General features: G+C 43.4%; 4 protein-coding genes across 8 annotated transcripts; 2 read left to right on the top strand and 2 right to left on the bottom strand.

The window, feature by feature from the left end:
• Positions 1-15: 15 nt before the first annotated feature.
• Positions 16-5,141, bottom strand: LOC134028425 (adhesion G-protein coupled receptor G5-like). 5 transcript variants are annotated; one of them, XM_062471967.1, is made up of 14 exons: positions 5,028-5,141; positions 4,549-4,701; positions 4,338-4,475; positions 4,051-4,221; positions 3,615-3,862; positions 3,223-3,363; positions 2,981-3,094; positions 2,867-2,900; positions 2,694-2,782; positions 2,333-2,454; positions 1,927-2,192; positions 1,690-1,756; positions 1,316-1,596; positions 16-907 (listed from the first exon to the last, which is right to left on the bottom strand). In XM_062471967.1, exons 1-14 carry the CDS (start codon positions 5,086-5,088, stop codon positions 789-791), a joined length of 2,004 nt encoding a protein of 667 aa, XP_062327951.1. In that variant the 5' UTR covers positions 5,089-5,141; the 3' UTR covers positions 16-788. The 5 variants fall into 5 exon arrangements, with proteins under 5 accessions (XP_062327951.1, XP_062327953.1, XP_062327954.1 ...); XM_062471970.1 differs by having other exon boundaries at positions 20-907; positions 3,615-4,221; XM_062471971.1 differs by lacking the exons at positions 16-907; positions 1,316-1,596; positions 1,690-1,756; positions 2,333-2,454 and having other exon boundaries at positions 2,166-2,192.
• A 332-nt stretch (positions 5,142-5,473) lies between these two features.
• On the top strand, positions 5,474-7,628 carry LOC134028314 (inactive serine/threonine-protein kinase VRK3-like). The gene is given in 9 exon segments (XM_062471795.1): positions 5,474-5,624; positions 6,045-6,185; positions 6,337-6,392; positions 6,500-6,566; positions 6,650-6,682; positions 6,685-6,733; positions 6,826-6,928; positions 7,258-7,350; positions 7,441-7,628. Coding segments are annotated over 9 exon segments (831 nt in total). The 3' UTR covers positions 7,579-7,628.
• A 757-nt stretch (positions 7,629-8,385) lies between these two features.
• LOC134028359 (inner centromere protein-like) lies at positions 8,386-9,672 on the top strand. Its single transcript, XM_062471841.1, has 2 exons — positions 8,386-8,887; positions 8,979-9,672. Exons 1-2 carry the CDS (start codon positions 8,428-8,430, stop codon positions 9,377-9,379), a joined length of 861 nt encoding a protein of 286 aa, XP_062327825.1. The 5' UTR covers positions 8,386-8,427; the 3' UTR covers positions 9,380-9,672.
• An 18-nt stretch (positions 9,673-9,690) lies between these two features.
• LOC134028357 (adhesion G-protein coupled receptor G2-like) lies at positions 9,691-12,601 on the bottom strand. The gene is made up of 7 exons (XM_062471840.1): positions 12,572-12,601; positions 12,399-12,487; positions 12,038-12,159; positions 11,639-11,904; positions 11,402-11,468; positions 11,019-11,308; positions 9,691-10,610 (listed from the first exon to the last, which is right to left on the bottom strand). The coding sequence occupies exons 2-7, from the start codon at positions 12,399-12,401 to the stop codon at positions 10,492-10,494; spliced, it is 867 nt and encodes a 288-aa protein (XP_062327824.1). The 5' UTR covers positions 12,402-12,487; positions 12,572-12,601; the 3' UTR covers positions 9,691-10,491.
• Between the last annotated feature and the right edge of the window lie 2,253 nt (positions 12,602-14,854).

Here is a 14,854-nt window from a genome sequence, read left to right as displayed (position 1 = left end):
TAACAGTTGACGTTCCACCAATGCTAATCTGTTTTAAACAATGGCACCTGATATATTTTATTTTCATTTGTTTCCGCTTCTTCGATTGTCATACTTATAATGCATACTATGGCTATCATCAGTTTCTACAGAATTCCTGTTTTAGCTTTCTTACCATTGTAGATTCACATTTTTATATTGCATTGTATTCATTTAGCAGATGCTTTTATACAAAGTGACATACAAATAACCAATAGTACTGTAGATAATCAAGGATTCGAAGTGAACAGTATTTCAGTGGTAAGGGCCATGGAACGGTCTATTTTTATCAGGCACAGTGCAACAACAATCCCAACTACAATTACATTACATAGAATTCAAATGATAGGACAGTGCGACAATCAAGAAGATCATACTGACATAAAACTACCAAATGCTGATTAAAAGAAGGACTCTGTAGGAGAGAAAGTATTTGATTGCTTTACACAATCCGTTGATTGCTCATTTAACTGATAAATCAGTTCAAAAACAAAACTAGTTTCTTTTAAGGTACAATAAGTAACGTAAAAAAATATTTGGAGCGCCCCATATTTTCCAGCCAATTATGTTCAAGCTATCTTGTTCCAGCCATTGCCAAAATTAGAAATTCCACAAGAGGCACTGAGCTGTCTGTTGCTAAAGAACTCTCAGAGCACCTAACTGGCTTAAACATATTTAGGTGACAACACTTTTTTTCTGAAATAAATCTTTCCTATTGTACCTTTAATTGTGCTCTGAATTGTAGTTTTCAACACAACCTGTAGGAGGCCTCAGTTATTTACTTGAGGCTCTGATGTTGTGAGCGTTCTCTGGCTTGTTACAACAGACTTTCTGTGCTCCTTTCCCTCTCTCCGTCTTTTGATGCAAATCCACAGAAACAGAAAGAAGCCTGCAGGCAACAGGAAATGACACGGAAAATAACAGTTTTGCATTATATATTTACATTTACATTTTTTCATTTAGTAGACGCTTTTATCCAAAGCGACTTCCAAGAGAGAGCTTTACAAAAGTGCATTATGAAACAAGGTTTCTTCTGAAATGACAAGTGACATCATCACACAACCTGATCTTGTTTAGCACCAGGCAACCAGGCCATTTCTCACACTTACACAGGGGTGTTCTGTCACCTTGTGATTTAAAGTGCAATTCAATGTAACTAGTAATTACTACTAATAACTTAGTATTTAAGTTCATCGGATTGATACTCCCTAAACTGCTCTTTTATCATTCAATTTCTCAAATTCAAAAGATTTAACTGCTAAGTGGTGTGATACTGTTTGAGGGATGGGATCGTTACCTTGCAGTGAGTTGAGGATGGTGAAGGTATAGAGGATGACATAGTTGGTGTAGCCAATGGAGAAGAAGCCCAGGCCCCAGGTGAGGCCCAGGATGCAGGTGAGGCCCAGGACGCTGCAGACGGCCCTGTTGTTCCTCGTCTTCTGCAAGGGGGATATCCCAGATCGCATCCTACACATGGTGCTCAAGATGAAGATGAACATTCCTCCGTTGAAAAGTAAGACCACAATGAGATAGGCCAGGACTGAGCAGTACTGCACAACATCAGCTGTCATCCAGCACCTGTGAGGGAGAGACAGACATACATTGAATCCAAATACTGTCTTGACTTTTGAAATTCATGTACGTGATACTCCACATCTTCAGTAAACTCACATGCCGTCTTTCAGGCCATATGGGGTCCAGATCCCTCCTACAACCGTCACCACCACTCCTGACAGCCCTGGGAGAGGGGATGGGAGGGGCTTTGACAACATTGCATAACTTTTATAGTTTAATCATTATGATGTTCATGGATTTAACGTATACAGTATACTTTGAATTGTCACTGAATGTCAAGGTGATAATCTGAATGAATTAACAGCAGGATAAATGAATAAAAAGCAGGGGTACCCCAGCCCAGCAGGCTGATCTTCAGCAGGTAGTGCTTGGTGTAGGTGTTGTAGACCTGCACCAGGAGGCGGTACAGGTGCAGGGCCTCCAGGCCCATCCAGGAGAAGCAGGTGAGCAGGGCGTAGTGCAGCAGGCCACCCAGCACTTTGCACAGCAGTGAGTCCTCCCAGGCAAGGGACATGCTGGCCAGCAGCAGCAGGTTGAGCAGCAACAGAGAGCCCACCAGCTGGAGGTGGATCACCATGACTTTGTCAGTCGCCTTGCTCCTGAGAGCCAAGGAGAGAAACTCTAGATGCGGGGTTTGAACCTTCTGTTTATGAACCCACACATCCAACCACTAGGGCAACATTGAAATCCTTTGTGGTCTAGGAAAGATAAATGGGGTCTTCATTCACAGGTGACTCACACATGCTGCAGACAGTGTGTCAGTAATGTAAGGGCACAGAAGAAGGCAGAGATGGCTCCTCCCACTATGCTGAGCGTTCTGAGGATCTGAGCGTGCTCTTTACTCGGGACAAGACCAGGGATCTGAGCCAGGAACATCAGCCGTCATTCACAATGTGTTACCATCTAGACATCACCTTTAGTCAAGTGTTTGAACACGTTAAAGTGGAAACACAAAAGTTCAATAAAATGTCATGGCACCAAGATGAATAACATGTCTGTCATAAAGGACTTTCAGATGATTCCTATGCAAATGTCCTAAACATATCCAGTCCTAAACATGCAAATATAGTTCACAGGAATAGAGGAAAAGGACAACATACCATGAGGGTGAAAAGGGAGAAGTGGTTACAGCTACAGACAACGTGTTCTGGGAGGGTCAGGGTCTGGCAGCCATCAGGAACCCAGCTCCCTATATGAGGGACTCAGACACTTTAATATATGTATTGAAACATAATGTACATTCACACACTGTCATGTATGTAGATATTTTTACCTGTCTGGTTCAGGTAAACACATGTTGCATTCCCCTGAGGAAGATCACCACGGCATAAAGATTAGTAAACTCAGAAATCTTATGATGCCGACTGCCGATGTGGCCAATAGGTACCTTTTGGTCATAGGTGTATTTGAAGCTGATGTTGAATGGTGTGGACAGGTTAGACATGGTAATGTTCACAACCTCAACACCAAAGGTGATATTGTAGAGACGTCCCTCTGTAGTCTAGAGAAAGAGATAGGGACAGTGTGTGTTTTTCTGTGTGTTTAATATGAGTGAAAATGTTTTAGTATGTCTGTACGTGCTTCATGTGTGTGAAAGTATATGTGTTTAGTTTGTGTGTGTGAACTCACCTGACTGGCAGGTGGAGTGTTGTTCACAGTGAAGGTGAAGGTCACATTGTTGTGGGCCAGTATTGGGTTCAGCCTTGAGAAGAGGTCAGTAGGCAGGTCCACCTGCAGGTCAGCTTCCTGCTCTAAGCTGCTCAATGATATCTGTAGACAGTTGATAACACATATATTAAACAGCATCATGTATCGTGTAAATACAAGTACTAAGTGGGTTTAGGAAGAGGTGTTTAACAGTCTAGTGATTTAATATGGCAGTAAGACAGGAGCGGAGAGCTGGTGTTATTCTGCAGCAGTGATGCTTGTTTGTTGTTCAGCCATGTTGATTTTGAATGGTGGTTGAGTGGTACTAACTCAGCAATATGCCGACATTGTTCATAGCCATGTTGTAGTGTTACCGTGGTTGCAGAAACATAGAGTTTCATTCCGGTGTAATCTTTTATCTTGTGCTCCACAGTGAGGGTGGCACCATACTCCTCTGTGGCAGAGGATGAGGATGGGATCCCAGAAGAGGTGGTAGCAGAGATGGTAGTGGTAGGGGTGGTGAGGGTGGTAGGGGTGTTAGGGGTGGTAGGGGTGGTGAAGGTGAAAGGGGTGGTGGAAGATGTTTGTGGGGCTTTAGTAGAAGATTCTGGACATGGGGTCCCTGGAAATGAAATGTTAAAGAAGTTTTAAAAACCATCTACCTCTGGAATAACATTTCTCTATTGTTTATTTTTCGTCCTGATTTACAACACCCTATGTTGCTGTTTTAAAGGGAACTTGGGCCATTAACACTATGGTTTTAAAAATTACAAATGTTTTTACTGAATAACAACTACATCTGACTAGTACCGTTTATACTGCTGCACTCATATGCAATAGTGAGTGCAGCAGTAGTTGTATTCTCCATCTCTTTACATCCGCAGGGCAGGTATTGAGTTCCACAATATGGGCCTGTCTTGATCCAGGTTGTATGCTTTATCATCCAGTTGCATGTTGTCCCATCAAACCACTCGCATTTTTCTTTCATTGAAAAAAAATAATATTCGCAAATGTTATTAGGGTAAAAGGTTTTAAGGTTTTGTATGAACATAATGAACAATACTAAAATGATTCTACTCAAATTGACATAGACATACCTTTATTCACATGTGGACAGGCAATGTTTAACTGTTGAAAACTTGGGAAATTCAAATATCCACAAAGCTCTTTCACCTTCTCGGGACATTCTCTTTTACATGTGATCCGAGTCTGTTCGTGGCAGCATCCACACTCATCTGCAGAAACCGATACCAGATGATATTAAATCTAAACCATAAAATGAACAGAAAGCAGAACACTGAACCTCACCTGTTAATTGAGTGCAGGTATACCACAGTACATCTGTCTTGTTACATGTGCATAATTCCATATAACAATTCGAGCGATTTTTGTCCATTTTCCATCTCGCTGTTTGTCGTTTCATAATATTTCCAGACCACAAACAGTAGTCATTACTTTCCCCTAGAAAATAAAAAACATATTTTACTTTCTAATAAGGAATATCGTACACATAATAATTTGGAACAGTTTACTTTATATTTCCAATATGTTTAACACTTAACATATATTTCATTTATTCCATTCAAATAACCCTTAATTATGGTTGCAGGAAAACGAATTGTTCTACACACTGTACAACTTCATATATTTAAAAATATGAGTTGAGAGGTTTAGCTTAACTCGTTGTATAACAAGTTTAAGGAATGTAGTTAACATCTGAATATGCTTTGTGCATGGAGGAAGGTTTGGTGCATATGTTAACTGTATGATATTATTTAGTGTCCTACCTGAGAGCTTAATAATCAAACACAAGTTCAGGAGAAAAACTAGAATCCAAAATCTCCCCATGATCTCAAACTGCTGTGGTCCAGAATGCTGCTGAGGGTTCTGTTATGCTGTTGGTTTCACTACTCGTAGGTCTGTGGATAGCAAAATACATGACTTCTGTGGTTTAGAAGATGAGTATGAGAGCAAATAAGATGCAAACACACAGTTAGGTAAAAATGCAAATACTGACAAGAAAGATGCTATACAAATATGTTTTACATGTGTACATCTATTTCTGTGTGAGAAGAATATGAGAAGAAGATAGTAGGAAACATGTTAATTAATAGTTCATTGCTGCAGGCAGGAGGTGTTCACATTAAGCCTGGTTCATTGGACTATTGGTTGATGGGTTCAGAGTGAGGTTACACAGGATCTGGATTTTTGAGTGTTATTGTTTTTTTCTGGAATGTCCGCAGGTCTGGTTTACTCTGCTCCTAGCCCAGTGTCCACACGCCAAGCTTTACGTCGCACCCGTAAGTCCACTCCCCCAGGCCAAGTAGAAGATGCCGCCAGTGTTGTGGACACGCCCCCTCGCATAGCATCTCCCAGGCAAACAGGTAAAGGAAGAGGGATGTTCACCCATCTAATCTAGTGCTTCTAACCTAATAGCATTAACCTATGCTAGAGTGCTGGGCTTGGGATTAAGCAGCACAGCAACCACACACTATAGTGGTCTCAACAGGATGACAACCATCTTAAGCTGCCTTCTCTAACTGGCTTCTTAAGTTCATTCTAGTGAACAGAAAGTGTTGTGTGTCCTATTGACAGATCAGAGCCCCAAGCCTGGGTTGACCCTTAGGAAGCATTGAGCGGTCACCCCGCCACTGAACCCCACCAGAGAGGATCCTCCAACTGTCTCCTCCCCCACGCTCAGGTCCCCTGCTGCTGGTGAGCCCAGCTACCACCAACCACCACATGGCTCAAAGCCCCACCTTACCCATACGTGTATGACCTGACGTGTGTGTCTGTGATCACAGTCAAGGGGAAAACGAAGAAGGCCAAGCGTACGTGTGTTGTGGAGCCTCTGCAGGAAGGGGAGGAACTGAGTGACACAACAGGCAGGAAGTGGCGGCTGGCGAAGCTGTTGGGTCAGAATGAGACAGAGCTGATCTACGCAGGTCAGAGGTCAAATAGTACTAGTATTAGGAAAGTTCTAGTAATAGCAGGGGTTATGGTACTTGGAAGTTCAAGGGTCAGGGTGTTTGTGTTCATGGGTTTGTAGATCTGCTGATGACTAGTCTCTTCTCCATGTGTTCTCTATGTCTCCAGTCCAGCAGACCGGGCCAGGGATCAACCGTGGTGACTGCAGACATGTCCTCAAACTGGTGAGTACAGAGCTGACTATAGAGTGCAGCCAGGTCTGGTGAGTGCAAGGTGCAGCTTGGTCTGTGTGTGTCAGCATTGTTGCTTCATCTATGTCTTTACTACACAGGGGCCTAAAGATGGGAGGATCTTTAATGAGCAGAACTTCCTTCAGAGAGCTGTAAAACCCACATCTGGTGAGGCTCAGGGCATGTGCTTTGAAGAGGTTAGGTCTGTTTTCCTGAGGTTACTTCACTAATGATGTTATGTCTCCCCCCAGTGGACAAATGGATGAAGCGCACTAAGATGGATTTCCTGGGATTCCATCCTGTGTGGGTTTTGGGCTACATGCAGAAATCTACAGGTGTGTGTATGAGTTTGTCTAATGTAGGGGACCTGTGTATATCCAAAGGGTCTGTATGCATGTGTGTTTGATTGTGCTGTGTTTCCTCGTAGGTTCCTGATTGTCCCCAGCATGGGCCAGACGCTCCAGGTTGTCCTGAAGGAACAGGGGGGGCTCCTGTCTGAGACAGCAGTGCTGCAGCTGGCCTGTAGAATAGTGAGTACTGGAGCCCTCTCATTGGAGAGGAGCTCTGAAAGGACACTTCAGCATGAGTGTGCCTGCCTGGTAGTGGAGACGAAGAAAGACGTTTTCACTTTGGATAGTCTGCTGTGGCTCTGGTTAGCATTAGCCCCTTGCTGTGGACAGCGTAGGACATTACAGCATAGCACCCATACACATACAGAGTCGAGTCAATTAACATAAATACTTGTCAGACCAAGTGGGCCGGCAGTGTTGAAACCAAGTGTCAATGAAAATGTTGGTGCTGACCTCTCTACTCTGGTATCAGAAGCCATGTTCTAACCCCGGTCTGCCTCGTCTGCCAGCTGGACGTGTTGGAGTTCATCCATGAGAACGAGTATGTCCACGGAGACGTTCAGGCAGAAAACATCTTCATCCAGCCAGCAGGACACACACAGGTTAGTGAGGTGGAGTATTAGAGGTATAGTACTGCAGGTATGTTTATTATCTGAAAGGATGATATGCTTGAGACGTGTTTGTGTGTTTAGGTGTATCTCGCAGGGTACGGCCATGCTTTCAGGTACTGTCCAGGTGGTCGACATGTGGAGTAGCGGGAAGGCAGTAGAACACCACATGAGGGCGCCCTGGAGTTTATAAGCCTGGACTCCCACAAAGGAGCAGGTTAGTAGCTAAGCTAACACAATAACATACTCAGAGAGCAAATCCTTATTCTGAGTCTTTTTGTAAAGTGTGTTATTCCATGTGAAGGCCCGTCCCGCCTTCATTTATACAGGTTTATCATATTGACGCTGGGACCCTAACCCTCTGTGTGACCCTGGGGCCATTAGGTGGACAGAGAACATCCCAGGCCTGATCAGACACTGCTACGGAATGAAGACTGCCTCCAGTCAGTTCACTATTCCAGCTCATAAAACTTGATGATTGTGCTTTTATTGTGAAGTCAGAATGTATACATGCTGTATGTGTGAACAGGATCTGTGGAGGCCTACCTGTCAGAGGTAATGGGTCTTCAGTATGTAGCCCAGCCAGACTACCAGGCTCTAAAGGGGGGGGCTCACAGCAGCCCTGCAGCTGCATGGTGGGGGGATGCAGCAGCCTCTCCACTTACAGGTGAGAACAAAACACTGGATCACACTGTACTGTGATGTGACTGTGCCCACGGCCATAATGTTTTTGTTTACTTGTTTTCTAGAAGAAAGCCACCATAACAACCTGATACCTCTTTAGAAGACACACTATGGATGTTTAACATCTGTTTCATACCATTAATGTGCTTTTTGAAAATGTGTGTGGAAATGCAATAAAGAGTGCTGTGGTGGCCTGAATGTTCCAAAAACACTGTTCTGTTCAGCTTGGTTGCTTGAAATAATAGAAATTGTATTCCCTGCCATTAAAATCCATGTCATATTAAACCTAGGCCCAGGCTTTTGCAGTAATATTTTTAGGGTTGAGAAGACCATCCCCAGTAGTATGTTACTAGAACTGTAGTGGGTTCTAAACGGATTCTAAACGACATGTCAATGTTTCTTGTAGTGGAGGTAGCGCTGGAGGAGGACCACCCAGTACAGATCACCACGGTGAATGAAGCTGACATAACGAACGCCATCAACGGAATCCTGAAGGCGGCGGAGCACCAAGCAGTGGAGGGCCAAAGTGAGGTTGTAACTGCAGAAACCCAGAGCCATGTGGGGAGTGGTCCCAGTCCATCAACACGGAAGTGGAGTTCAATATGGACTCACTATGAGCGCCTGGAGGACCAGAAGCGAGCTCTGTGTTTAATATGCTTAGAGAAGATTCAGCACCATAGCAGCACCAGCAATCTGCATCGCCACTTGTCCAAGAAGCACCCAGACGCCCATGCACGCATGGAAAGTCACAGCAAGAAACGCCTCTCTAAAGGTGCATACAGCACCCCTGTCAAAGAAGGCCAAGCCAAGCCCATGGGGAAGATGAGAGTGTCAGAGAAATATCAAGGTGAGTTTGGTGGGTCCATGTCTGTCAGGTGATGACTGTATTGTTGAAAAATTATGACTCATAGTGTTAACTCTATTGAAAAAACCACCAGACATGTTTGATGGCGAGGTGCGTGTGTTGGAGCGTGAGCGCGAGCTGACGGAAGCTCTGAGGAAGGCGCAGCAGCAGGAGGCGCGGGCACTGGAGCAGCAGAGGGAACTCCTGGACGCTCTGAGACGAGCCAACACCAGGGAGGCCGCCACCGAGAAGGAGGAGCTGGAGGCTCTGAGACGAGCTCAGGAGCAGGAGGCCCGCGCCCTGAGGAGAGAGAGGGAGGAGGCGCAGAGGGAGAGAGCAGAGGTGCTGGTGGAACGGGAGAGGCTACGAGAGGAGAGGGAGGAGCTGGAGCGTCTACGGAGGGAGGTTGGGGTGGGACGGGGCCAGCTGGAGGAGCAACCCACAGGGCTGTTCCAGGAACAGGGAGCGGTGATGGCCAAGGAGACTCATGGTTAGGGGGACGTGAACCCTCAGATTGTCAACAGTGACCTGAACCCTGGCTGCCATGTCCACATTCTCCCATGTTATGAAGTCTGGATTTAGAACCCCTCATCCCTTTATTTCAAAGGGAGGAAGAGGGGGTGGAAGCCTATGTCGCAGTTCTCAAGATGTAAAAATATTTTGTAACTTTTTTACAGTATATATAAGCCTGTAGTATGTTCTTGTTTAAGTTAAGGAGGGTCTGTACCTGTGAGTTTTGCCCATTCATTCCCCCTTACAATAAACAAATGGCTGTGAAAATGGGACTTTATTACTTATTCAGTCAAATCTGTCACTGTTTAACAGTTGACGTTCCACCAATGCTAATCTGTTTTAAACAATGGCACCTGATATATTTTATTTTCATTTGTTTCCGCTTCTTCGATTGTCATACTTATAATGCATACTATGGCTATCATCAGTTTCTACAGAATTCCTGTTTTAGCTTTCTTACCATTGTAGATTCACATTTTTATATTGCATTGTATTCATTTAGCAGATGCTTTTATACAAAGTGACATACAAATAACCAATAGTACTGTAGATAATCAAGGATTCGAAGTGAACAGTATTTCAGTGGTAAGGGCCATGGAACGGTCTATTTTTATCAGGCACAGTGCAACAACAATCCCAACTACAATTACATTACATAGAATTCAAATGATAGGACAGTGCGACAATCAAGAAGATCATACTGACATAAAACTACCAAATGCTGATTAAAAGAAGGACTCTGTAGGAGAGAAAGTATTTGATTGCTTTACACAATCCGTTGATTGCTCATTTAACTGATAAATCAGTTCAAAAACAAAACTAGTTTCTTTTAAGGTACAATAAGTAACGTAAAAAAATATTTGGAGCGCCCCATATTTTCCAGCCAATTATGTTCAAGCTATCTTGTTCCAGCCATTGCCAAAATTAGAAATTCCACAAGAGGCACTGAGCTGTCTGTTGCTAAAGAACTCTCAGAGCACCTAACTGGCTTAAACATATTTAGGTGACAACACTTTTTTTCTGAAATAAATCTTTCCTATTGTACCTTTAATTGTGCTCTGAATTGTAGTTTTCAACACAACCTGTAGGAGGCCTCAGTTATTTACTTGAGGCTCTGATGTTGTGAGCGTTCTCTGGCTTGTTACAACAGACTTTCTGTGCTCCTTTCCCTCTCTCCGTCTTTTGATGCAAATCCACAGAAACAGAAAGAAGCCTGCAGGCAACAGGAAATGACACGGAAAATAACAGTTTTGCATTATATATTTACATTTACATTTTTTCATTTAGTAGACGCTTTTATCCAAAGCGACTTCCAAGAGAGAGCTTTACAAAAGTGCATTATGAAACAAGGTTTCTTCTGAAATGACAAGTGACATCATCACACAACCTGATCTTGTTTAGCACCAGGCAACCAGGCCATTTCTCACACTTACACAGGGGTGTTCTGTCACCTTGTGATTTAAAGTGCAATTCAATGTAACTAGTAATTACTACTAATAACTTAGTATTTAAGTTCATCGGATTGATACTCCCTAAACTGCTCTTTTATCATTCAATTTCTCAAATTCAAAAGATTTAACTGCTAAGTGGTGTGATACTGTTTGAGGGATGGGATCGTTACCTTGCAGTGAGTTGAGGATGGTGAAGGTATAGAGGATGACATAGTTGACATAGTTGGTGTAGCCAATGGAGAAGAAGCCCAGGCCCCAGGTGAGGCCCAGGATGCAGGTGAGGCCCAGGACGCTGCAGACGGCCCTGTTGTTCCTCGTCTTCTGCAAGGGGGATATCCCAGATCGCATCCTACACATGGTGCTCAAGATGAAGATGAACATTCCTCCGTTGAAAAGTAAGACCACAATGAGATAGGCCAGGACTGAGCAGTACTGCACAACATCAGCTGTCATCCAGCACCTGTGAGGGAGAGACAGACATACATTGAATCCAAATACTGTCTTGACTTTTGAAATTCATGTACGTGATACTCCACATCTTCAGTAAACTCACATGCCGTCTTTCAGGCCATATGGGGTCCAGATCCCTCCTACAACCGTCACCACCACTCCTGACAGCCCTGGGAGAGGGGATGGGAGGGGCTTTGACAACATTGCATAACTTTTATAGTTTAATCATTATGATGTTCATGGATTTAACGTATACAGTATACTTTGAATTGTCACTGAATGTCAAGGTGATAATCTGAATGAATTAACAGCAGGATAAATGAATAAAAAGCAGGGGTACCCCAGCCCAGCAGGCTGATCTTCAGCAGGTAGTGCTTGGTGTAGGTGTTGTAGACCTGCACCAGGAGGCGGTACAGGTGCAGGGCCTCCAGGCCCATCCAGGAGAAGCAGGTGAGCAGGGCGTAGTGCAGCAGGCCACCCAGCACTTTGCACAGCAGTGAGTCCTCCCAGGCAAGGGACATGCTGGCCAGCAGCAGCAGGTTGAGCAGCAACAGAGAGCCCACCAGCTGGAGGTGGATCACCATGGCTTTGTCAGTCGCCTTGCTCCTGAGAGCCAAGGAGAGAAACTCTAAATGAGGGGTTTGAACCTTCTGTTTATGAACCCACACAACCAACCACTAGGGCAAAATTGAAGTGGTCTAGGAAAGATAAATGGGGTCTTCATTCACAGGTGACTCACGCATGCAGCAGACAGTGTGTCAGTAATGTAAGGGCACAGAAGAAGGCAGAGATGGCTCCTCCCACTATGCTGAGCGTTCTGAGGATCTGAGCGTGCTCTTTACTCGGGACAAGACCAGGGATCTGAGCCAGGAACATCAGCCGTCATTCACAATGTGTTACCATCTAGACATCACCTTTAGTCAAGTGTTTGAACATGTTAAAATGGAAATATAAAAGTGCAATAAAATGTCATGGCACCAAGATGAAAAATATGTCTGTCATAAAGGACTTTCATATGCCTCCCATGCAAATGTCCTAAACATATCCAGTCCTAAACATGTAAATATAGTTCACAGGAACAGAGGAAAAGGACAACATACCATGAGGGTGAAAAGGGAGAAGTGGTTACAGCTACAGACAACGTGTTCTGGGAGGGTCAGGGTCTGGCAGCCATCAGGAACCCAGCTCCCTATATGAGGGACTCAGACACTTTAATATATGTATTTAAACATAATGTACATTCACACATTGTCATGTATGTAGATATGTTTACCTGTCTGGTTCAGGTAAACACATGTTGCATTCCCCTGAGGAAGATCACCACGGCATAAAGATTAGTCAATTTAGAAATCTTATGAATGCCAACAAGTTGATGCTGACTGCCGATGTGGCCAATAGGTACCGTTTGGTCATTGGTCTGTTTGAAGCTGATGTTGAATGATGTGGACAGGTTAGACATGGTAATGTTCACAACCTCAACACCAAAGATGATATTGTAGAAACGTCCCTCTGTAGTCTAGAGAAAGAGATAGGGACAGTGTGTGTTTTTCTGTGTGTTTAATATGAGTGAAAATGTTTTTGTATGTCTGTACGTGCTTCATGTGTGTGAAAGTATATGTGTTTAGTTTTTGTGTGTGAACTCACCTGACTGGCAGGTGGAGTGTTGTTCACAGTGAAGGTGAAGGTCACATTGTTGTGGGCCAGTGTTGGGTCCAGCCTTGAGAAGAGGTCAGTAGGCAGGTCCACCTGCAGGTCAGCTTCCTGCTCTAATTTGATGAATGATATCTGTGGACAGTTGATAACACATACTATATTAAACAGCATCATGTATCGTGTAAATACAAGTACTATGATTCAATATTGATTATGGGTTTAGGAAGAGGTGTATAACAGTTTAGTGATTTAATATGGCAGTAAGACAGTAACTGAGAGCTGGTGTTATTCTGCAGCAGTGTTGCTTGTTTGTTCTTCGGCCATGTTGTTTTTGAATGGTGGTTGAGTGGTGGTAAGTCAGCAATATGCCGACATGTTGTATTTTTACCTTGGTTGCAGAAGCATAGAGTGTAATTCCGGCGAAATCTTTTATTGTACGCTCCACAGTGAGGGTGGGGCCATACTCCTCTGTGGTAGAGGATGAGGATGGGATCCCAGAAGAGGTGGTAGCAGAGATGGTAGTGGTAGGGGTGGTGAGGGTGGTAGAGAAGGTGAGTTTGGTGAGGGTGGTAGGGGTGGTGAGGGTGGTAGGGGTGGTGAGGGTCGTTGGGGTGGTGACGGTGGTGGAGGTAGGAAGGAGGGTGGAGGAAGATGTTAGTGGGGCTTTAGTAGAAGATTCTGGACAAGATTCTGGGGTCCCTGGAAATTAGATGTTAAAGACGTTTTTAAAACCATCTGTGGAATAACATTTCTTTATAGTTTCTATGTTGCTGTTTTAGAGGGAACTTGGGCCAATAACACTATGGTTTTACAAATTACAAATGTATTTACTGAATAATAAAACTACATCTGACTAGTACCTTCTCTACTGCACTCATATGCAATTGTAGTTGTATCTTTAATCTCTTTACATTTACAGGGATTGTATTTAGTTCCACAATATGGGCCTGTCTTGGTCCAGTTGTTATTATTAATCATCCAGTTGCATGTTATTCCATCATACCACTCGCATTTTTGATTCGCTGAAATGAACACAAATGTTATTAGGGTAAAAGGTTTTAAGGATTTAAGGTTTTCTATGAACATTATGAACAATACTAGAATGATTCTACTCACATTGAGAACTTGTGAGATTCAAATATCCACACAGCTCACTTTTCCTTTCGGGACATACACTTTCACATGTGATCATGGTCTGTTTATGGCAGCATCCACACTCATCTGCAGAAACCAATAGGATAGATGCTATTAATTAAATCTAAAAGTTAGAATAAACAGAAAGCAGAATACTGAACCTCACCTGTTTCTTTAGTGCAGTTATACCATTGAGAAGGTTCTTTTTGTATATTGTAACATTTGCATAACTCCATATACACATTTGAGAAATCTTTGTTTGTCTTCTCCCATTTCTGGGAATGGTTATTGATGCATGATTCTTGCATAATCGTATTATTATGTTCAGACCACAAACAGTAGTCACGTTCCTTCACTAGAAAATAAACAAAAGATTATACTAGGGAATCAGAAATATCCTACACACAATCATTTGGAACAGTTTTTGTTAAGGTCAGGGGGAAGATTGCATTGACACTTTATCTGAGTCTGAGTATAGCAGAGAGACTGATGGGATAGATGCTAAACCTTAGAATAAACAGAAAGCACCTGTATTTGTAGAGCAGTTAATCAAAACAAATCAAATGTATTTGTATAGCCCAGCAATGTCAGAGAGAGCTTCACATACACCCATTGAAGTGCACCTAAACCAACCTAAACCACCAAGGCAAACCCCCAGGAAATCTCATAGAGAATTTTTTTTAAAAACCTTGGTTCCAATTATCAGAGTGATGCCCTGCTCCAGAGTCGGTCGCTGAAACGGATTAGTGATTATCATTAGCTGAACATA

Source organism: Osmerus eperlanus, chromosome 10 (assembly GCF_963692335.1).
Source record: "Osmerus eperlanus chromosome 10, fOsmEpe2.1, whole genome shotgun sequence".
NCBI lineage: Eukaryota > Metazoa > Chordata > Actinopteri > Osmeriformes > Osmeridae > Osmerus > Osmerus eperlanus.
This window is presented reverse-complemented; position numbering and strand designations above follow the sequence as displayed.

Bases quoted from the DNA above. Each gene is read 5' to 3' on its own strand.
- LOC134028359 (XM_062471841.1), top strand. From the start codon at position 8,428: ATGTCAATGTTTCTTGTAGTGGAGGTAGCGCTGGAGGAGGACCACCCA. The intron at 8,888-8,978 runs GTGAGTTTGGTG...AAAAACCACCAG, and splicing joins AGTGTCAGAGAAATATCAAG to ACATGTTTGATGGCGAGGTG.
- LOC134028425 (XM_062471967.1), bottom strand. From the start codon at position 5,088: ATGGGGAGATTTTGGATTCTAGTTTTTCTCCTGAACTTGTGTTTGATT. The intron at 4,702-5,027 runs GTAGGACACTAA...TTTATTTTCTAG, and splicing joins TTTGATTATTAAGCTCTCAG to GGGAAAGTAATGACTACTGT. The intron at 3,364-3,614 runs GTAACACTACAA...AACTGTCTACAG, and splicing joins TCTATGTTTCTGCAACCACG to ATATCATTGAGCAGCTTAGA.
- LOC134028357 (XM_062471840.1), bottom strand. The intron at 11,905-12,037 runs GTGAGTCACCTG...CTTGGCTCTCAG, and splicing joins ACACACTGTCTGCTGCATGC to GAGCAAGGCGACTGACAAAG. The intron at 10,611-11,018 runs GTAACGATCCCA...TGTTGCCTGCAG, and splicing joins CATCCTCAACTCACTGCAAG to GCTTCTTTCTGTTTCTGTGG.